We start from the raw sequence: 23,032 nt of genomic DNA, 5'->3' as shown, positions 1-23,032 counted from the left end.
AGCGGAACTTTTTCTGGCGAGATGAATAGTTCTCTCTAGCAGCATCCATTGTTTTGAGTGGCGGGTATGAAATAGGTTTAGCTGTCAAATTAACAGACTCTAGTCATTACGTCACATAAATAGATATTATGTTTGAATTTTTTATTTCCTCTGAATACCATTTTCTAATATTTATTTCATGATGAGATACTATCTAATTGCATGTTATGTATTGTATTGTATTATGTTATGGCCGAAAACCTTCTAGCCAATCACGGTGCCGTGCGCTGATGTGACGTACATTGTGAGCGACTCACTTATCAACATGCGGGATGTGTTGATGTGTTGCCAACGTGTTTTATGAGAAATAAGCCACCGAAATTACTTTAACTGCTAACTTTAACTGTCTGTGGCACATCTTCTGAGCAAGATGGCAAACGCCAATCTTCATTTCAAAACAAAGTAAGTTTGACGCACCGCACGTGGAGACTGCAGACCTCGCTGGCTAACACGAGCTAAACGGCTGTCGTAGCTAGCTTAATATACTGTCACTTCAACTACAATTTACCATCATATTTTTGTTATTCCCCTATAGCTATGCTGCTTCCAGCAAGATAGAGCCGTTTTATAAAGGAGGAAAAGTGCAGGTGAGTTGTCTGCTCTGCTCGATAATATTCTGTATTGCATCCAGACTGCAGAGACTAGCTATAAGTAGTATACATTATGTGCTGGATCAACCTAACTTCCTGTGTTTTTTTTTGCTTGTTGTTGTTTTTCAGATTAGCAAAGATGAGAAGTACATCTTTTGCACGTGTGGATCACATGTCAATGTTCTGGAAATTAGCACAGGAAAGATTGTCCACAGCATTGAGCAGGTGAGCCCAGAGTTTATTCCTACTTTGATGATGATGATTTGTGCATGATGGCATGCACTTGATTATCTTGAGATCCCTTCGTCATATCTGCCCGTATTGTGATTGTAGGATGATCAAGAGGACATCACGTCATTCGCACTCAGCTGTGATGATGAGGTGAGCAAACACTTGAGCCACTTGTCATTATTACACTTACATTATTCATGCTCCACTTGCAGGCATAACCTTAGATGAAGGAGTGTAGTTCCAGTACCACAAAGATGCTTGTAATGTTTTACTGTAGAAGATGCCTCACCATATTGTGTCTGTCTCCCACCACAGGTGCTGGTGACAGCCAGTCGGGCTCTGCTGCTGAAACAGTGGGACTGGAGGCAAGCACAGTGTACTCGCTCCTGGAGGGCCATTCACACTGTGCCCGTGGCCAGTATGACCTTTGACCCCACCTCCACGCTCTTGGCCACAGGTCAGCTAACACAGAACTAATGAGAATGAGTTGGGATGTATGTGTTGTCTGGCACGTATTTCTATCTAATCTCTACTATATATACATTGTATAATTTAAGAGTGTATCTCCATCTTGTGCAGGTGGCTGTGATGGCACCATTAAGCTATGGGATGTGTTGAAGCAGTACTGCACTCACAACCTTAAAGGCTCATCTGGTGTTGTACAGTAAGTCCAGATATCTATACAGTAGAAATGCACTGGGGCTTATGTCCTAAAATTTGAATCTAGAAAAGTTGTTGCGGATAAGATTAGGTTAAAAAAAGTAATTCATTTTTTTAATGTGACCTTTAGTTGTACTAGGAGGTAAATAATCAGATTTGTTTTAATTCACCAAATACAACGGGTGCAAAATGAATTTGACTTTAGTTTGTTGGTGCCGACAAGCACATTTATGGTTTCTTAAATTCTCAAATTTACTGTAAAATTTTGAGAAGAAAGGAACTATTCTAGACTAAATCCCAGAATATGTGTGGTTTTAGAATTCTGTTCAATGATTTGGTCTGGAGAGGGCTATAATAATGAAATATGCTGGGTAACAAGAATTCTAATATTCTAATAAATCTGCATATAGATTGGATATTGTAAACTGTTTTCCTTTTATTTTTGGTGTCATATCAGACCAAGAAATCTTGTTTGTTGGGCTTTAGTAACTTGAAGCTGTCGAGTATGTGCTGAGAGTTGAAGTAGCTGAGTGTTACATAATGATAGTAACAGTAACAACAGCCCTGCTTGTTTGTCTGTGCAGCCTGGTCCAGTTCCACCCAGACATCAGCCTGCTGCAGCTCTTCTCCTCCTCACTGGACTGTGGCATCAGGCTGTGGGACCTGCGCTCCAGCCAGTGTGTGTGTGTGCTTCAGAGCCACTATAGTGCCGTCACCTCCCTCGCCTTCAGCCCTGATGGTGACACCATGCTCAGGTACTATATACTCTTCAGGGACTGGCACCTGTTGGTGACAGTCGAGGCAGATGGGAAATACCAGCTATTATCTGAGCTCAAGCCTAGAGCTTTTAGGATGTTTGCCCCCCTTTCATTTTGACATTTGACTGCACTGTATATGTTGGCAAATGAGTAAAGACACAAATATTGCCCAGTATTTTTTTTTATGTTATTAGCTTTCATTTATACTTTATTTATTAGTTTTATTGTCTGTAAAGGACTTTGGAACTGTCATGCTCTTTACTGACACCCTTCAGCAGACCATGCACATGCAATGTGCTTCATGGTTGTAACTGTGTTCTGATCTTTCTCTGTAGTTCCGGCAGGGACAAGATCTGTACAGTGTGGGATCTGAAGACCCGGACAGCCAAGAGAACTGTACCGGTCTATGAGGTAAGACTATATAAGACTTTTGTTCTTTACTAATCAATGCTGATTTCCATGTCTTGATTACACAATATAATACCTAATGAATGAAATCTCTTTGTATTCCTTGTATACGTAGTTGTGATTTTGCGCTACATGTGTGTCAGTTTCTCAGTGTGTTGTCTTTGTCTCTAGGCTGTGGAGGGTGTTGTGCTGCTGCCTGAGAATGAGGACTTCTCTCAGATCGGAGTAAAGAACAAGGACTTGCATTTCATCACAGCAGGCAGCAAAGGTTTGGCTCTTATACTGACCTGACTGACAAATCTGTGGCACCATGAATGAGTCCAGATGTTTATTCTGTGGACAGCAACTCTCTAGAGCTACGCTTTGACCCTTGGCATCATTCCCCTCCTTCCCCCTCCTCCCTCTAGGTGTGTTGAGAGTGTGGGAGGCCGGCACGGCGCGGTGCGTCTACACCCAGAGCCTCCCCTCTGCCCCCAGCTCTGTGTCTGAGGAGGGGGAGGAGGAAGACGGGGACCCCCGGAGCTTAACCTACCTCCTTCCCCTGCCTGCCTCCTCCAGACTAGCCACAGTCACTGCAGAACACAACATACTGCTCTACCAGCTGCCCGGCCTCACCACACAGCAGCAGGTGGGTACAGATTCAGATTTTAGATGTATTTGGTACTGGTTAAAGATTTCTGGTGTTTTTGGTGACGCAGAGAACATGTATACGTCTCCAGACAGTAGTGATGCTATTATGTGTTTGAGATGGAGTTGTTAGAAAATGGAAGTTTGCTTGGTGGACTTGATGATTTCCATGCTTCCTGCTTGGCTTATCAAAGTCTATACACAGTTTCTTTCCGTTTTCCCCTCTCCACCCACCTCTAGTTTGTGGGTTACAATGACGAGGTGCTGGACATGAAGTTCCTGGGCAAAGGGGACAGCCACATCGTTGTGGCCACCAACAGCTCCCAGCTCAAGGTGTTCGAGCTGCTCACCAACAGCTGCCAGATCCTCTACGGACACACAGGTCAGTCACCAGCAGAGGGCAGTAGAGCATCGGCAGACTGCTTGATTGGGTGGTGTGTGTGTGTGTGTGCGTGAGAGAGAGAGAGAGACAGAGCAAGAGAGAGCTGTGTATTATACAAAGTGTTAGGACCACTAGCTCTCTCCACAAAATAGACTGACAGGTGAAAGCTATGATCCCTTATTGTTTTCACCTCTTTATTACACATTAATAATAAAAGAAAGATGTAGTTGAGAGGGAGAAGACGGGTTAAAGAAGGATTTTTCTTTTGAAACTAAGGAGAAGCGGATTGTACCAAAGGGTCTTATAAGGGTTAACTTATAACATTATATATACATTATTAATACTCCCTGCATTATTACATATTTTTCATGTTTCCAGGTACACTTATCAATTGAATGTTGAATTATTTTGTTAAAATGACTAAATATGCTAAACATGATTAAAATTATTTAGCTTTATTTATTATCATTATTATTATTATTATTATTATTATTATTATTATTATTAATACAAATTGTATGCACTTTTGAAACGTCATGTTCACTCAGTGAAACTGCAGTCACCAGAGGGCAGAGCCTCTCAGCCCACAAAGGCAAAGAGCAGGCTATTTCTTAATATTGCTTCAATGGCATGTTATCTATCTTGTGTGTAAAGATTCTAACTATCTTAATCCAAACCCCAATTCTGCAGTAGTTTTTCATGACGTTCCGTTGTTTTGGTGCCCTAAAAGATGAACAGACCTGACAATATTAATGCATTTAATGGATATATTACCATTAACTATTGCTAACAATGGAACATTTTGGAAAAAAAATAGGAACATAAATTAGCTTGTTATTCAGGCTGCTGAAGCTGAGAGTAAAGCAAGCTAGTTTGTTATTAGTTATCTATTGATTACCTGGCCTACCTCTCATATTTATAAAGAGTAAATTTCAAGTATTAATTTGTGGTTGTTAGACAAAGACAAAAACAAATCCCTTCATAAAGATAGCCTCTGTAAACCATGGAAGAATTTGTGTTCACTTTGTTTCTTTGAGTTACGAGATACGTCAAGAGAATAAAAGCTGTCATTAGAGACATCAGAATCCAAAGAATGCGTAGCTGAGAAAACAGCAATCCGGCTGGCAGGCTTTGTGTTGTGGTAAGGTGACCGGCTGGGCAGGTCTGACTGATGTGGTTTATCAGTCTTCCATTAATCTCTTCTGACATCTGCTGTCTTTCTGTCTTCCTCCACAGATACTGTCCTCTCATTGGACGTGTTCAAAAAGGGCTCCCTCTTTGCAAGCTGTGCCAAGGTGAGCACACAAAGGGTTAACATTAATTCACCTCGCTTTGATTGGAAACTAAGATCAGCCAGGCCTGTTGTGGTAACAGTTTGTGGTGAGGTATTATGTCATGTATGTTACTCCTGGGATTCAGTCTCCCACTGGTTCCATGGTATATAAGCTGGTTCCTTTTTAAACCATTTTATCTCTTGTTTCAAAAGAAAATGCGCATACAGAGCTGTAGTGACTTAAATGTCTGCACCTTTCAATAACACTGAAGAAAAGAATTTAAAAACCTAGAAAACAATACATTGCTTGGTCACATACACACACACACACACACACACACGCACATGCACACATCAGGTATTCAGCATACACATGCATTCCAGTGTAGACATAGACACAGAAAATACAAACATCCACATGCTCAAAAGCATGCATAAAGCCGGCTGATCTGATTGTGTGTGTGTGTGTGTGTCCAGGACAAGTCAGTGCGTGTGTGGCAGATGGACAGCGTCAGCGGTCGGGTGTGTTGTGTGGCCCAGGGCTTCAGCCATGCCAATGCTGTGGGCTCCATCACCTGCTCCAGGTAACGCTTTAGCTCCTGAGATCAGACATTCCCTGTAGTGTGTCTACCAGTCACTTTGTAGGAACAAGCGTACTAACCAAGATTCATGGTTAAATTAGTAAAAGTTCAAAAAAGAAGAGAATTAAGTTCTAAGATACAGATGCAACAAGGATACTCCATTCCCCTCCTCTGCTTGTTTTGTGTGTGTGTGTGTGTGTGTGTGTGTGTGTGTGTGTGTGTGTGTGTGTGTGTGTGTGTGTGTGTGTGTGTCCAGGATGAAAGCATCATTTATAGTGTCTGGCAGTCAGGACTGTACTGTCAAGGTGTGGGACCTCCCTGCGGACTTCTCTACAACAGAGGTGGACATACATCAGCTGACCGCCCGTGCCACTGAGAAGGCCCATGACAAGGTGCACACAAACTTACATGCACACAGTCCAGGAAGAGCAAAAACCTGCTGCCATTTGTGGACTCTTGCATGCACACAAAAGACCTATATACACACACTCACACACACAGAGGTTAGTTGGTTCATGTTAACTGTGGATCGCCAGTTTTGGACAGTAGAAATGCCGAATTAAACAAGTAAAATACAATGCCCTCTTCAACAGCTTTTTTGTAATTTGAGTAACCGGGCATGGCAAACCACAACATTGTTCTCTTTCCACTCTCACTTTCTTTCCATTGGAAAAACATACTAGAATATCATTATCACTATGGCAACCGCTATCTCGCGGAGAGAGGGTGCTGTGGGGGAAAGTCATTCTGGGTAATGTAGGAAATCAGCAGCTGAAATAGAAGTAGATGAGACAGGCTGAGGGAAAAGGGGCACACGAAAACATACTTTATAACACTTCGTCACAAAACTGCTGGATTGATTTGATAATATCTGACAGCACAAGAGGATCTGAGGCTGGATTTTTCCTATAATAAGCCTACTTACATGAATGCATTGATAATAGACATGGCTGGAATTTGAAGAGATTGTTGAGCAAAATAAAATCCTTTTGGTCACACACACAGAAACATTCACACTCTTTCATCATCTTGCTTTTTGACACACATGCACCTGTACACACACACACGCACACACACAGGTGAGTCAGTTCCCAGCAAACTTATGTAAACTCTGCTGGGCAGCGAAGTGACAAGGAAGTGCAGGAAAACCCTCATCAGTGGCTTTTCAGTGGAACTGATTACTGTTAGTAAGATGCCTGGAAGTAAATGTTCAACACATAGGAATTTCTTGACACACACTCACTCCTGTCACAGTTGACAATCACTCAATCAGCAGCGCTTGGTTGTGCAAACATTCCTTAAAATATCTGATCCAATGTAAGACATCAAGCAGAACAACTCAGGTGACACTGGAGGTGAACCAGTACATAATTCCCTATGTTATGAGAGGAAGTAAGAACGTCTGTGTGTGTGTGTGTGTGTGTGTTCTCACGTGTCTGTAAAAGAGTGTAAGCGTGATTTTTCTTTGTCCCCTGCACGCTCTCGCACCCTTTTCTGTTTAATTCCCCCTTTCTTTCCATCCCCCTCCCTCATCACCATCTCCCTCTTTCTCACATTTCATTTCCTCCTCCCAACTCCCGTTATTACCATCTGCATCTGTCCCACTACTAAATTTTGTGAGGAGGTTTTGCTCATTTCCTCATCTGCCCCCCCCCTCCCTTATTGTCCCCCAGGATGTAAACAGCGTGGCGGTGTCGCCCAATGACAAGCTGCTGGCGTCGGGCTCCCAGGATCGCACGGCCAAGCTGTGGTCGCTGGCGGGGGAGGGGGATGTGGGCCTGCTGGGGGTCTTCCGGGGCCACCGGCGCGGCGTCTGGGCCGTCTGCTTTTCTCCGGTCGACCAGGTGCTGGCCAGCTCCTCTGCCGACGGCACCACCAAGCTCTGGAGCCTGCAAGACTTCAGCTGCCTCAAGGTGGGGCATGGGGATAGAGGGTGTGTGTGTGTGTGTGAGAGAGAGAGAGAGAGGGAGGGAGTATCAATTATCAGTACTTTCGATAATTTATACATTAGTCATGTATGTAATTGTCCTTCCTTCTCACAGTGTCCTACTTTGAGACATTTTATTTGACATTGACACCCTTATTTGACACACTTATTTCAGCTGCACCACTGAGTTACGACATATCTCGCACAGTGACATTCAGTAGTTGATTTTCTATAGTGCTGCACCTCTGAGTGATTATATCTGAGACTTACGTAGGCATTTATCTGGAGTGTGACGGCCAATGTTTGTCTAAGTTATAAAACAGTTTCATTATGATATGTGACAGTAATTTTAGGCCAATAAAGGTACATTTTGTTTTTGGCTGTGAAGGAACACCATTGTGATTAATTATTATTTTTATTCTTAATTTGTCTAGACGTTTGAGGGGCACGATGCATCAGTTTTGAAGGTCATCTTTGTAAGCAGAGGAACTCAGCTGCTCACCAGGTATCCCCTCTCATGCAATACATCTCTGCATTAAAGTACGCTTTAAAGTAATATATCCACCCACTAAAAAATGTAGAATCCTACAATTTCCCATTTTGATCAATACCCAATGTGGGTTAAAAAAAAGAAGAAAAGTTTTACTAAAGATACACACTTCTAATTCTACACCCCCAACCATGCTCCCTCCCCAGCGGCTCAGATGGTTTGGTCAAGCTCTGGACCATCAAAACCAATGAGTGTGTGAAGACACTGGACGCCCACCAGGACAAGGTGTGGGGTCTGCATGCCAGCCGCAAGGACGACAAGATGGTGACTGGGTCAGCAGACTCCAACATCACCATCTGGGAGGTGAGTGGGATTTGATTTACAGTCACCTGTTGAGATGGAGGATGTGGAGAGAGGAATGAGATAGACCGGCTCCCATATGGGTTATATTCCTTATATTCTGGCATATTTCTCAAGCAGGTACATCATACCACTTGATTTATGTAGGTCACATTTTATACTTGGTGTATGTTCTGGTTCACTACATGTTTTGAAGCTTTTTTTTTTTTTTTTTTTTTATTAAAAATTGGGGTTTGTGCCCCTCATGCTAAGTTTTTCTGTAGTTCTACCTCCACTACATTTAAAATACAATAAGCAACCTTTCAATGCGGTTACATTGGTTTGAAAAGTTTATTTCTTTGATTTTTGATGAGATTGGAAATGCATTTTCCAAATGCTTTTTGTATGTTGGTTTTGGACTCTGCAAAGCACCGCATTGTAGTGGCAATATTGATAAATACACACACTTTTTAGGGGGAAGCCATGACTCCCTCACCTTTATCATGTACACTGATGAACTCTGACATGTCACGGTCACATAACAAGTGTGAAAACATAAGGAAAAACTGTGAAATAACAATCCCAAGCAGTAATACTTCACACTGAATTATACTGACCTCTAATTCACAAGACACGAATACCCTCACCATATTGCTCTCTATTGAAAATGTGTCAAATGTCATTCTGTTAACTGTCAGGTGTTTTACTCCAAGGCATTAGTGTCACGGCTGTCTAAAAGCTGTAGGAGTAGGTAGTGCAGCATAGCTGGCCAATAGCTAGCTAATAGGGTATAACTTTAAACTTATTGTAAGATGAGCTCCTTCCATGTTGTCTGTTAAATGCTTTGTCATGTTGATACTGTAGTTATCTTTTAGTGTGAAGAAAGAGCAGTAGGCGTTACGGTATGCAGAACAGTAGGAATTCTAAAGAGTGCAGTTCATTATTGTGACATTCAGTGGGTGGACAACATAACGGAAACACCTAAAAACTGTTGCTGGGATTAAGAGCTATACAAATAAATTTGACCTGACTTGACCTAGCAATATATGAATATCATATATCTCATTAGGTATATGAATATACCTAATAAGGAATAGATCCATCCTTTGCCATCAAAACGACTTCAATCCTCCTTGGAATGCTGCCGTTCTTCAAGAAGGAAAGCCTTAGGAGGTGGAAATCTACTAAACACTCTACTAAACACGTTCCATAATGGTTCAATGATGTTTAGATCTGGCGATCCTGGGGAGGCCATGGAAAGCATTTGACTCCATACTGGTGTTCATGAAACCACTCTTGAATTTGCTTAGCAGTGTGAATGCAGGCATTATCATCTTGGAATATGGGAACATCATGAGGAAACAGGGTTTGCACCATAGGGTGCCCCTGGCCCTGTAAAATGGCCCCATATTCCTTGGCTGTTGCACGGCCATGCAGAGTAATGATCGGTCCTAATGAGTCCCATGGGATGGCTGCCCATACAGATCCAACTCTATGTTTAACAGTTGGGTTGAAGGCATCCTTGGGCTTTCTCCAAATGTTAACCAACCCAGATGTAGGGAAAATGGCAAAAGACAGCTCATTAGACCATATTACCTTTTTCCATTGGTCAGGGGTCCAGATTTTGTTCTCCTTACACCAGGTTATGCATCATTGTGCGTTGGTCTTGAATACAAGCAGTTTCCAAATGGCAGTCCTGCTGTAAATACCAGCTCTGTTATGCTTTTGATGTATATTTTTTGTTGATTCAATTCAGTGGTCATTTTTCAGCCTGTAGTTTTGTGGTGTTAGCAGCTATCCTGTAAATATCTGTCTGTCCCTGTCCGTGAGGTTTCACTTGCATCCACTGTTGCAAGTGAAACCTGATGCAGTTTTCCGTGTTTGGCAAATGTTATGATTGTCGAGATAGTTCCCCTTGCCACCCCATCCTGTAATTGGTTATGCAACAAATTCTCACGCCCTACCTTACCCTTTGCCTGCATGAATGAGAATTGGCATCCAACTGGCTTTTGAAAATAATGGTGCTCATTGACACTACTGGATGATTGCATAAAGGCATTAAAGGAAAAATCCACCCCCCAAAACCCTTTAACTTAAGTGGTGATGTACCTTGCATACCTGGGTCCATTTTGTTGTTTGGACTGTCCTTCAACCGGAAGGGCCAGTTCAACACCCCTATGGCAGCAAATATCCACCCTGCTGAAGTGTCCTTTAGCAAGATACTGAATTGTAGCTGACCCTGCACTCTGACCTCTGTTGATGGGACAAGCAAGAAGAATTTCCCCTGCAGGGATCAACAGAGTATCACAAAAATGTGTTCTCTCTACCTCCAGGATGTGACCGAGGTGGAGCTGGCAGAGGAGCAGGCCAAGCAGGAGGATCAGATACTCAAGTGAGTTTCACAGCTAACATTATTCTCTAGATATGAAGTCAAATTGTAACCCACTCTGCATCCTCCATTTGTCCACTCAAGCTGAAGTAGTCAGCAAATACCATCTTCTCTTGTCTTATGGTTGGAGGTCAGAGGTCGTAGCTGAGTCTGTCAGCCCCAGTCCTGAACTGTGTTCACCCTTCCTCCTGTTGCGACAGTCTGTCTGTCTGTCACCTCATAAACACACAAAGACTTTGTTAGGCTAAGGTGGACCTCACTGGGCCACGGGTCATGCCTGGCAATGGTCAAGGCTGTGTGTGTGTGTGTGTGTGTGTGTGAGTGACTGAGAGGGGAAGTGTGTGTGTGTGTGCTTTGGTATTCTGATAAGTGTGAGAATTTGAGGTCTCAGACAACTGATAATGTGTGTTTAATGTAAGTACATGTTGGCTCATGCATGCACTCAAACATGCACTCACACACACAGTTGCTTCCTTTTGACAACAGCTTGGGTAAAAAATGGCTCACCCTCAGTTCACACCAGACACAGAATGAACAGTTTCTGCGCACGGTCCAGCAGCCTTCCCTGAGTAAAAAAAAATGCATGGAGTTGAAATGCCCCCTTATCCCAATAAATTTAAATTGGTTATGCTTCCACTGTGCTCCAGCAGCTGAGGCAACAGAATCCCGAGCCGTATCTTTTTTAATGTCGTCTTAGTAGGAACAACTGTGTGCTGCAGTGAAATCAGCTGCTGTAGTCGTTGGTTGGAATGAAAACCTGCAGACTCTCTGCCCTCCATGGCACACGGTTGAATACCCCTGCTTTAGAGTGACTGTTGTTCAGGAAACTACACAATAAGATTAGAAACCTTGCTTGTTGTCCCCCACCCATCCTTTCTTCCTCCTCTGTGACCTACGAGGAAGCCCTCTGCGTAAAGGCCACTGTAATAAGGAACTGTATCTGTTGTTAATCAGTACACTATATAAATGTAATAAAGGATGTGTATCTGGAAGTCAGTTTCCCATGACATAATATCCAGTGAACGTTGTTGACCATTGAACACTGCTCAACCACATATGTACATGTGTTTTTGCCTGCCTGAGTGTGAATATGTGCCTGTGTGTGTCTTGTGTCTGAAGGAAGCAGGAGTTGTCCAACCTACTCCATGAGAAGAAGTATCTGAAGGCCTTGGGCCTCGCTATCTCCCTGGACCAGCCTCACACTGTGCTCACTGTTATCAAAGGTACAATATGCTGCAACTCTACCCTCTATCCACTTTCTCTACCCTAACCTTTATTGGTTTCTTTCACTTAACACCATTTTGGTTCCTGGTTGAATGAAACTGTGGGATTCAAAACGGCTTGTATGTAATGGGTGCAGGTGGGAACTGTGACATTAAGTGTAAAGCAAGTTTTCTTCTGCTTTTCACACACACACACACACACACTCTCTATCGCTGCCCTCCATCTCTTCCTGCCTTTATGTCATAACCTGCTGTCTTGTCAATTTGTCAAGATGGTAATGTCATCCAGTTCAGTATGGTCGGCTGCTCACTTAGACTTTTAGTCATCCATGAATGGAGGCACACTTAGCAAACCAGTTGACTAGTATTTTTTACTGCACATTAACCCTTGATAGCACGGCCTGTGATCTCCAAAACATAACCCCACCCGGATTCCACACAGTCAGCCTCTGCACTGAACTATCAAAGTGTGCTAAAATTCATTCTCTACAAATCACGTCTCGTCTTTTTGAGCAGTAACTAGTTAATAAAAGGAAGTAAAAATGTTATTATTGCAGACAGTTTAACCATAAATCGTCACATTTTAGCTGTGATTTTTAGGACAGCTTTTATAATCCTCATCTTGTATGCAAATACATGTGCATGATATTCAGTGGGAGAGTGCACCTCTCTCTCTTTCATACTTCTATCTATGCAATATGTTTTATTTGCTAATGGTTTGGTTTCTAATGTTAACTAGCAAGCCAAGTAGCTTAATATTACTGCATTCTGTATAGAAGAGATTAAGGCAGCTGATCAACAAGGGAGGCAGAAAACTGAGATCACATTCAAATTAACTGCTGATTAATTAGATCTCTATGTCATCACCACAAATGCAGTGTGAAACTGTACAGAATCTGTACTTGGTTATTTACAATTAGCCACTATATAACCACAATATAAATAAAATTATTATTATATTATTATTCTAACACTATACACTATGACAGCACCCAGAGTGACATTGCTGTAGCACGTTGTCAGTAACTTAGAATATTTCATCATTTAGAAATCCTGTCTTTTTGTCATCTGTGTTGAAAACAATGGGGAGACTGATTTTATCACTTTTTTTCTTAACCCTTTTCCTCATTCCATTTGCAGTATCTATTCCGAAGACCTGCTTCAACAATGGCAATTATCAGTGTTATGTAACAATGAGTGTAAGAAGACAAGCAGGTGCATTACAGTAAAGGGTGGATCAGCACATATGACTCAGTGCACATTTGCATTGAATAATTGACAAGTATATTGTTAGTCTCACGTGGATAATATGCAGTGGATTCCACTTTGTCATCACTTACACAAAAATGGATTTCCCCAGTCTGAGTAACAGCAGTGTGCATCTAGTTTGACCATATTGAAATCTTACCATTATGTTTATATTACAATGGCTTCCTTCTGACTGTTGACTGTTGTTCGTTCGGTAAGATCTCCCATGGCAACCAAGCAATTCTGTAGTTCTTTAAGGGCGGTCCTTGGGCTCTTGGTCTCCTCCCTGACTAAGGTCCTTCTTGCCCGGTTGCTGTGTTTGTTCACAACCAGCTCTACGAAGAGACTGGGTATTTTTTCATTTCCTTATGATGGAGCTTATATGTGTTCTCGTGACCTCCCAGCACTTCAGAAATTGTTTTATACCTTTCCCCAGATCTATGCCTCCTCATGATTCTGTCTCATTTGTGGGATCTTATATAGACGGATATGTTTTGTTCTAAATCATGTCCAATCAATTGAATTGGCCACAAAAAAATCTCCAATTGAATTTATATGGCTTTAACACCACAAAATGTGAAAAAAGTGAAGGTGGGTTGAATATTTTCTGGAAACACAGTATTTGAACGCATTACAGTATTGTAATGCTGTGAAAATACTATGGCAGAGACCAGCTGATTGAGGGTAGGGTAGGTTACTGTACAGCACCAAAAAGTAAACTGTGCCATCGCTACTCTTGAGGCACCACTTATACTTAGGTACATTTCCCTGGTGAGATCACGAAGCTTATAGGCCCAATTAAATGGTTTACATGAACAAACCTACGTCAGCCACTTACTCTGCGTGTTTTGTCTTTAACATCTTGTCCTGTGTTTCCCTTAGCGATCCGTCAGGGTGAGGATAGCCATGAGCTGTTGGAGAAGACGGTGCTGAAACTCCGACTGGATCAGAAAGGTAACGGGACAAAGGATGTCCTTAACTCATTCTCTAACAATGAAGCACTGAAACAACTAGAAACATACTTTTCTAAAGTTGAAATAATTAGAACATTAGCGTTATTCTTTTAAAAGCGTGAACAATTTGACCACCTGATGCCACTATTCGCTGTCCACCATGCATTTCTGAGAGGAAAAATGAAATTCTTACATTTTTAAGAATTTAAGAAATGTCTTAGTACTTGTAAAGTATCAAATAGTTGAATACATCTGCACACTAATGTACCTTAATATTTGAAAGTTGGACCGGAGTCTCTAGCTCAAGGTGTGTAAGAGAAATTGTGGGAATAGCATGAGTGTGCTGAAGAATCCCTTTCGGACACAACATTGGCATCTTTTCAGAAATGTGACAGCTAAATGGGACGTGGAAAGAATGCCTGTCAGTGGTGCAATAGAATATAATACAGAATATCTCTTTCCTTTCCTCCCTACCCTCCTACCCCACCACTGACTGCCATCCTATACACTAACTACCCCGTAATGTCTTCCATCCTACTCAGAGTCGCTCCTGCGTTACTGTGCGGTGTGGAACACCAACGCCAGAAGCTGCCTGGACGCCCAGGCTGTCCTCCAGGTGCTGCTCAGACACCTGCCTCCCGAGGAGCTGCTGCAGTACCAGGGGGCCCGAACCCACCTGGAGGGACTCATACCATACACTGGTCAGTAGAGGCTGTGTGAGTGAGTGTCACAGTTACAGTCTTAAAGTCACCATGAAATTGCAATTTGAGGGCATCTTGCTTCCTTAATTTGATCTTTTTCCACTTGAAACAGCATATTTGGCCGGGACTTAAGGCGGGGAGGGAATATTCAAAAGTGTAACCATCTCATTCTGACTTTAAAGGGCTTCACACCGCTCACATTATGAAACGGTGAATAATACCCCCTCCAAATAGTTTAACCTTACTCTATTGAGACTGAGTCAGTCCCAGTAATTGTGCAAAGCTAAGGTTGGCCAAATGATAGTGAAAATAAATGGGTTTTTAACTCTGGATTTAAAGACATCTATAGAATTTGCATCTCTATTTGTAGCAGGGAGACCGTTCCACAGAAAGAGAGCACAATAAGAAAAAGCTCTGCTATCTGCAGTTTTCTTTTTGACTGCTGGGATAGATAAGTAGCCAGCATCTGGTGTTTGCAGGGCGCGTGGCAGAGTATATGGCTCAATGAGATCAGATTAATATGAAGCCCATGTACCTTGAAGTCACATTGGGCATGAATCTGTAACCAGTGTGAGTTATAATGCTGACTGTGAGACCCGCTGATTATCCGTTTACCTCCCCACAGAAAGACACATGCAGAGGATTAGTCGTTTGCTGCAGGCCTCCATGTTCCTGGACTACATGTGGCAGAAGATGAGAGTGACGGGAGCACCAGCCAGGTGAGAGGCCGGAGTCAGACAGGACACAGGCTACAGCTCATGACACTTCCTCGTGCTAGCCCACTGAGTCTGACCTCAAAATTCAAATGCACTGAGCGTAGCAAATATTGCATTCAGAGCCAAAACCTGTATGCAATGGCCCTATTTTCAGAACCTAGGCTGTTCTGATCTTTGGGTTACGACACAAATGACAACTTGCTCATTCTTTCTGTTTTAGATTACTCTTCTCCTGGGTGCTTCCTTATTACTTTTTTACTTTACCACACAGTTACTGGATATTGTCATGTGATCCAGCAACCATTATTTGGGTCATACATGACAAAAAAGTATGTAATCAATCTAATCCAGGCCTCCAATACAAAGACGGGTTGTGTTCCTGTCACGTGTGGAAATCCGGGCAAGAGGAAATGCTGGTTGACATAAATAGACATGTCACTGACAGGCTGAGACCTCTGCTTGGTAGTAAATACACTAAGACCAGACCAGCCATATTAGTTCCTCTAGTGAATGAAGCATTACCTGTTTAGAGCCAGAGGGATTTGATAGTTGTGCTCAGTAAGACGGGGACAAAGGCAGGTGAAACTGTTATCATGCCAGATACTGTAAATGATAGCTGGCAACTGACTGGTTTCTGAAGGCAACATAAGCCTTGCACAATAGAGATTTGTGATGATATGTGGTCATGGTGTCAGTATTGAAAATCATCTTGTCCAGAATTGTGTACAATCTTTTCCGACGTTGTTTTGTTGATACATCAAACTCAATGTGTAAAGTTATGTGTGAGATACTGTTTGAAGTTACTCCCTTGCATTTGTGGTTTGTGAATCTAATCCATGATGGCATTTCCTGTCTAGCATGGGCCAAGATGAGGAAATGGATATCACTCCTCTTAAAGAGACCCAGCCTCTGTTTATGATTGACAAGGAGGCTGGTGGGAGTGGAAAGGGCAGCGGCGAGGAGAAACGAGAGGAGGAAGACGATGAAGACGGCGACAATGATAGCGGACACGATGAAGATCCAAACTGCCCAATGGACGAAGAGGATGATGAGGTTAGCGTCACCAAGAAAGCCTCTGTGAGTGGCGGGCAGGTAGCAAATGGGGAGAACACCAAAACAAATGGCAAGCACCACTCTGGAAGTGAGGAGAGTTCAGAGGAGGAAGACGTGGAAGAAGACGAGAGGGACCAGGGGGATCGAACGACAGCCAAAATGGTGAAATGTCACCCAGCCGCTTCTCCTCCGCACCACCAGACTGTTGCCAGCTGACGGGGATCACAGAGCTGAACGCAGGTGACTCACTCCTGGTGCGAAAACCCCAGGGAGTCCCCGTATCTCGGACCATTAGCTGGAGTGACACACTTATGTGTGGCAGTACAGCAGAGACAGAGACAGGCAGGTGTGGGATGGCCTTGCAGTAAAGTGATATTAAGGATAATAGGCCCGCCTGTGGGTTCCCCTTCTCAGCAGCCAAGTCCTAAAGACTTTTATTCCTGTTCTGATACCTATTTACCATTTTGCATCCTTGCTTCCATCCTGATTTTCTGAAGGCAATACTGGTCAACAGGATCTAAGCAAGCAGTCAAGTTGTGTAACTACCCTGTTAAAAGGGAGGGAGGGAAGGAGGAAGAATCTCATATATTCAAGTATTCATCCAGGACCAGCATCCTCTATAGTAGATACCAGCACCCTTTGTCTGTTCCTGGAATGTTGTGTAGTCCAGTTTCTACCGGCTCTCCCACAACAAAACAAAAGGTTCCTTGTAACTATGTAACTATGGATTTCATAAGTCATGACTGCGAATAGATTTTGAATAAAATGTGTGCCTTGTGATAATAAAATGTTGCAAATGAGTTGTATTTTTATAGAACTATATATAAAAAAAAAAAAGCCTTTCTCAATTATCATTTGGGTTTATTTTTTGCAGCCGTTTTGAAGACAAGTCTTAAAGATATAATTTGTCATGTAAATTCAGATAATTAGATGAAAATAAAAGGAGATAGTTGTGTAATGGCAACGTGTAAATGCCTGTTTTGGCCCAGTTCCCTCTTTGTTCATCAGAGCTCAGGTGGAGCACATGGCACATATAACTTTTATTTCTCAACCTGCACTAGACAAAAGAAAGTTTTCTTTCGGAGTGAATAGTTGCACAAAAGCATGAAGGATGATCACAAAGACTCCTTTATAGCACACTAGTCGAACTGGCTCTGTGTGTGTGTGTGTGTGTGTGTGTGTGTGTGTGTGTATACATATATGACTGACGTGTGGTCTGATTTTGGTCTGGGTTTTGTTAGACACATAATAGAGGTCTTAACTGGGACAGTGACTCAGACAGGTGCTAACAGAGGATTTGGATCACGTATGAAAGGGTAATGTAGGACAGATTGACCAGTTCAGTTTCTGGTTCTGGCATCATCTGCTATTTAATGAACAGGTTGAAATTCTATTATGGTGTCTCTTTTGAACTACTTGTTGCCATACAACTGGCTTAGTTTACACTGATTTATTGGAATGAAGACTTTTTTCACTCTGAAATGTGTCTGGGCTTTTGACACAGTGACAACTAAGCCTGTGTTATATGCATATTTTGAGGTATGTTTACTTGAGAAATGTTTCAAAACACTGGTGTAAAACCTATATTTTGAGGTAAGAAAGTTCCCAAAAATACTTTTCTATTTGTCAAGCTGTTCAGTAGCATATGATTTCACCCAAAATTGACATGGTCAAATTCTGGATTGTATCCTCGATGTTAATAGCACACACACACACTTTCTGCAATTAGAATTCTTTTTAATGTAAATAAAATGGCACAATGTGTTATTTCAGACAATAAACTGATACTTTTAGTACAGTGGTTAGAACAAATGTACCTCTGTGTACTAGGCAGTCAAGCATGCATATAAAGCACAACACTAGTTTTCCAGTATGGAAAGTAGATGAGCATTCAAGACAGATAGGCAGAGAATAGATTATGTATATTTAGTTTATCTTAATCTAATTGTCTTGTTTATACATGTAAAGTCTTTGGAACCTGCCTGCTTGTACATTTTCCCATACCTGTCAGCAATCTCTTCAAAGATCAGTACTATGTATACAACATTAACATGGTATTTGTATCAGCACAACCCCAGTAAAAGATCATAGCAGTTAGATCAAAGCAATTGGGCCACTTCAAAGCTATCACATCTTCCCACAGTCCTGTCAAGGCATCTGGGGTAATGGTTCTCAATTCTTGCATTATAACCAGAACAACCCTCTTGTTACTCTTCATCAAACGTATTTACATTTCTATACACAGTTTCTCTCTCCTTCCAGTTCCATGTCAATCATCTAACAACTGTTTCACCAACTATTTCAAGCTGCAGGTCTCCATCCTGAGGCCAGAGGAGACGAGGTGCAATTTGCTGGCTAGTGTCACCATAACATCAACATCAGCAGAACATGATCATCATCATGGGAAACTTTAGCGGCTCTGAATCTCAGATTGTACGGGGGACAGCTCAGCTTTGGAGGCGTTCTTGCGGGTGACAGTGGTACAGCGGGTGAGGATCTCCTGGGCCCGCGGCCTAGGCGGCACCTTGGGTGTTGAGGGACCCTTGTAGAGGTTTGGGTCGGAAACGCTGGGAATCATTTTAGCCTCAAAGCCGCTAGTAGGGCTGAGGCGGTTGGTTGCCATGGGCGGAGGGGTGCGGCTGAGACGCAGGCGCTCGTCCATGGCACCGTGGCTCAGGTTGAGGGAAGAGTTTCCTGAGGAGGAACTCAGGTCACTGAAGCTAAAATCGCTGCTCTCACTTCCCAAGCTTCCCTCGCTTCCCGCTGTCAGGCTCCTCCCACGTGTATCCTCTTCTCCATCCATCTCCACCATGATAGTGGGTGCAGGAGCACGGTATGCCGTGACACTGGTGGGGCTAGTGTTGGTAGCAGAGGCGGAGGTGCTTGCCACGGGCGTGGCTGCTCGGGGTAGGGCCAGGATGTTCAGAGAGCGGGACTTCTGCTTGTCGGCAGGCTGGAGCAGATGGGGCGTGGAGGGCCGGACGCCGGACAGCTGCAGCAGGTTGCCTTGCGAGCGGCTGAGCTGGTGAGACTGCGGCTGTGCCAGGCTGGAGGAGGGGACTTGGAGCTGAGACAGGTTTAGGGTGGAGCCGCGTAGGTCTTGCTGAAGGGCTGCCATGCGGACGCGTGGGTTATTGTAGGACTGCAGGTACATGGCAGGGATGTAACCTGCTTTACCACTGTATCTGTTAAAGAGAGTAAAGTAGAAAAACAGGTTGAAAATCAGGACAGGCTAGAATCATCATAATCCATCATTAATGCAAATTGCCTCCATTCAGTAATTATAGTATATTCCCATGACAAACTTTGCTGATGGCTTATTGACAGCAGTACATTTGTAAATATGACAAAGCTTTTCCTCTGTCTTTCCCTGATATACATGATATAGTCAAAGAATCCAAGCCAGAAGCTTGTAGACTAATCCATGACTAGGCTTTTCCAGTTACATTAAGATACTGGCTCTTATTTACATGTTGCAGTTGCCTCAGGAACTTGCTTCAAAGGATCATAAAGCCAACAGCAGCACAAATACAGTCTGTGTGGTATTCATTCTTGATGCAGAATACAATATGCGCAATTCCTCATGTCTGCATTGTCTGCTCTGGCTGATGGATAGGGCAGTGATGCTAAATGAGCCGTTGTATTTATAGCGCTACTAGACAAGTGCAATTTCCATTCTATTTCTATGGCATTTGGCAGTCATGGATGCCTAGTAAATGTATGTCAGTCACTGATGAATGCATTACACTGGCTTTGGCACCAGCCCCAGTGAAGATTGTTATCTAAGAATATTATTTCCCATAGTGGAAGACTCAGCTAGTGTCTGTAAGTACAATGGATCTACTTTTCCCAAAAGTCACCAAGCAAATCTTAGTTTAATGGTTTACAAACACAATGTTAGAATTTTCAGCCAAGAGCCACAGGGTTTAATAATTATACCTAATGAGCCACCAGCCGTTGTCGGACTTCTGCAGGACTTCCACCACTGAACCAATGTCCACAGTCATCTCGTCGTCTTTGGTGGCCTTGTAGCTCTTGACTGCAGTGTACAGCACACCTGAGGGGGGTCAGACAGATGATTTTAAGCATGTGTGGCATCATGACAGACATTCACCCACTGCCGTATATACTGTAGATGTTGTGTATCATTGCATCTGCACACCAGGCCTTTCTATACTGGATACATCTTTATTTGAGAAAGGAAGTGTTGATAGTGTTATGTCCCAAGCAAGGGTACAGCCGAAAGTGTATCCAGGCACTAACCTGTTCCAAGAGGCCCATCCATGTCGTCTTCATCTCCATCATCATCATCATCTACCTTCTCCAGGTAGGGGGCAGGGAACCAGGCCAACCGCTTGTCTTCATTCTCCACAAGCCACCACCCTGAACCAACACAGACACACAGAGGAGAGCCTGGGTTATCAAACAGGTTCTGTGTATTTGGGCTGATGAAGCCTATTTCAACCACTGATGGGACACTGCAGACACTGACTGAAGCTCATTTATCAGTGTCAGTGATGCTTCATCATTTATTTGTTTGGTGAGCTGATTAGAGCCTCAAACAGCATTTAGCTGAATGGTTACGTGTGTTCGTGTCTCTCACCTGCTTTGTCTTTGATGAGTACGTCTACTTTTTCGTCCACCACCACTTTGAAGGGTTTGTTCTTGGTGTCCTTGGTCTCATAGGGGGCCACACACCGGTACGTTTCTGTCACAAACGGCTGTGTCACAGTGCCAGTGTTCACTGCGTCATGTCCTCCATCGCCTCCGATGGTGTCATCTGAAGGCATGATCATGATGCTGAAGATGAGAGCCATGGGTTAGTTTGGGGGGAAAATTCTCCTCCAAAATTCTAGCTGTTCTAAAATTACTGTATAACACTATTTCCAATGGTTTGTTGGTTTTATAAAACAGTCTAGCCTAATACACAGTTGTTTAAAAAGAAAGAATGCAAATGTTCTCTTTCTTTTTAAAGTCTTTCATTTTAATAGCTAATTAAATACCAGCCATTAAATGTTATTTTTCTGCCTAGCAATAAAACATTTTGAACAGTATATGTGGCTGCTAATGCTTAATATTTTAATTAGCCTAACTTCTATGTGGTCACAGGTGTGCCTTGTAGGCTATTCAAAGTATTCCCTTGATGTCATTTGATTATAATCACCTGTTAGGCTAATTTATTACAATCACCTGTTATTTTCCTACCAAGCTGGCCATGTGGTGACAACGTCTTCGAACGTGACTCAGCCAATCAGAACTAAGGACTGGAACTATCCATTTTATAAAAATAACTAAATAAATAAATAGCCTACATAAATAAATATGATTATTATTGGGTTTTTTTATGATTACTATTAATTGTTTTTTTATTGGGGCTACTGTTATAGACCTACCTGTTCTTGGCGAACTCGGGCTGCAGGTCCTGGTCTTTGGGGCGGAAGAACTGGATGAGGTCTGCGGACTGGGTGACCCGCGGGTTGCAGCTCAGCAGATCATTGCAGTATTTCTCCAGGAACTTGAGGCGGACAAGTGACTTGCTGGGACCCTTCCTCCCGCCGCTCCTCTTCATCTTTTTGTCTGTGTGGAAGCACGGGAAACAAGACATGAGGATGCAAATAGTAGCCTATAGTTACAAAAACTCCAGATGGAAGTGACGCACACACACCTCGAAACCTGGGAATGATTCTGTCGGATCTTTTCAGTGGATTTGCGGCAGGAAATGCTTTCTTCATTTGTTTCTGTTAAGTAATAAAGAGTTGAATATGAGTAAGAGCTGCAAACCTATTAACAACCGATATGCATTATTTATTTTGGCAGTCGGTTTTACTTACATGCATTTTCTTGAAGTCCCGAAAGCTTCTGTAAACTACAATGTCATTCTGGTCTGACCAAAGCACGGAGGTCATGTACATCTAGGAACGGGGGGGGGGAAATGCAAATGTTATCAGACCGCAGAAAAGCCCAATGCATTTTAAAGTTGTTTTTGCATAAAAAAAACAAAAAACAAAAAAAACAGAAGCATCCAGCTGCGCTTACTTTGCTCTTCTCCTTGTGCATCACTCCGATGAGTCGGACGCTGATGGGATACCGCTGGGACTCCATGATCCTCTTAAGCCAGAAAGTGTGTTAGAGTTGAAATAGAAGACAGTCAGTCGTGTCTTGGGTGTGTATGGGCTGAGTAAGGATGCTCAGGCAGGTGAGTTTATATATTTCCTCCAAACGCGCAGGTGTGGCTGCGTGAGTCACGTAGGCCCAAGACACGAATTGGTGGAAAATATTTAGTCGTCACTTCCAGGGAAGTCCGACATTGCAAACCTACATCTGGCATTGTGAGCTATTCTTTGACTGTAACTGGATATGCCACAAACGGGTCATGTCTTTATGCTAAATTGGGTGAGACAGCACTTTGGGCCGCATGTGGAATATTCTCTCCTCGGATACTTT

General features: G+C 42.9%; 2 protein-coding genes across 2 annotated transcripts; one reads left to right on the top strand and one right to left on the bottom strand.

Annotated features, from left to right (window-relative positions):
- The first annotated feature begins 295 nt into the window (after nt 1-295).
- Nucleotides 296-17,383, top strand: tbl3 (transducin beta like 3). Its single transcript, XM_071921217.2, has 23 exons — nt 296-441; nt 575-626; nt 759-854; nt 963-1,010; nt 1,176-1,317; nt 1,440-1,524; nt 2,105-2,275; nt 2,614-2,689; nt 2,858-2,954; nt 3,094-3,314; nt 3,554-3,695; nt 4,932-4,990; nt 5,446-5,552; nt 5,806-5,941; nt 7,223-7,462; nt 7,911-7,981; nt 8,173-8,329; nt 10,639-10,697; nt 11,814-11,917; nt 14,048-14,119; nt 14,661-14,819; nt 15,445-15,538; nt 16,393-17,383. Exons 1-23 carry the CDS (start codon nt 410-412, stop codon nt 16,802-16,804), a joined length of 2,832 nt encoding a protein of 943 aa, XP_071777318.2. The 5' UTR covers nt 296-409; the 3' UTR covers nt 16,805-17,383.
- A 45-nt stretch (nt 17,384-17,428) lies between these two features.
- noxo1a (NADPH oxidase organizer 1a) lies at nt 17,429-22,755 on the bottom strand. The gene is made up of 8 exons (XM_071921220.2): nt 22,625-22,755; nt 22,420-22,500; nt 22,254-22,326; nt 21,982-22,165; nt 21,192-21,388; nt 20,852-20,971; nt 20,528-20,645; nt 17,429-19,773 (listed from the first exon to the last, which is right to left on the bottom strand). The coding sequence occupies exons 1-8, from the start codon at nt 22,688-22,690 to the stop codon at nt 18,999-19,001; spliced, it is 1,614 nt and encodes a 537-aa protein (XP_071777321.2). The 5' UTR covers nt 22,691-22,755; the 3' UTR covers nt 17,429-18,998.
- Between the last annotated feature and the right edge of the window lie 277 nt (nt 22,756-23,032).

Source organism: Centroberyx gerrardi, chromosome 7, assembly GCF_048128805.1.
Source record: "Centroberyx gerrardi isolate f3 chromosome 7, fCenGer3.hap1.cur.20231027, whole genome shotgun sequence".
Lineage (NCBI taxonomy): Eukaryota > Metazoa > Chordata > Actinopteri > Beryciformes > Berycidae > Centroberyx > Centroberyx gerrardi.
The sequence above is the reverse complement of the archived record's forward strand: the minus strand, read 5'-3'. Positions and strand labels throughout refer to the sequence as shown.

Coding starts and splice junctions, on each gene's coding strand:
- tbl3 (XM_071921217.2), top strand. CDS start 410: ATGGCAAACGCCAATCTTCATTTCAAAACAAA. Junction 627..758: donor ATAAAGGAGGAAAAGTGCAG/GTGAGTTGTCTG, acceptor GTTGTTTTTCAG/ATTAGCAAAGATGAGAAGTA. Junction 1,318..1,439: donor CTCCACGCTCTTGGCCACAG/GTCAGCTAACAC, acceptor CATCTTGTGCAG/GTGGCTGTGATGGCACCATT.
- noxo1a (XM_071921220.2), bottom strand. CDS start 22,690: ATGGAGTCCCAGCGGTATCCCATCAGCGTCCGACTCATCGGAGTGATG. Junction 22,166..22,253: donor AATCATTCCCAGGTTTCGAG/GTGTGTGTGCGT, acceptor GCTTCCACACAG/ACAAAAAGATGAAGAGGAGC. Junction 19,774..20,527: donor AACGGCTGGTGGCTCATTAG/GTATAATTATTA, acceptor TCTCTTTAACAG/ATACAGTGGTAAAGCAGGTT.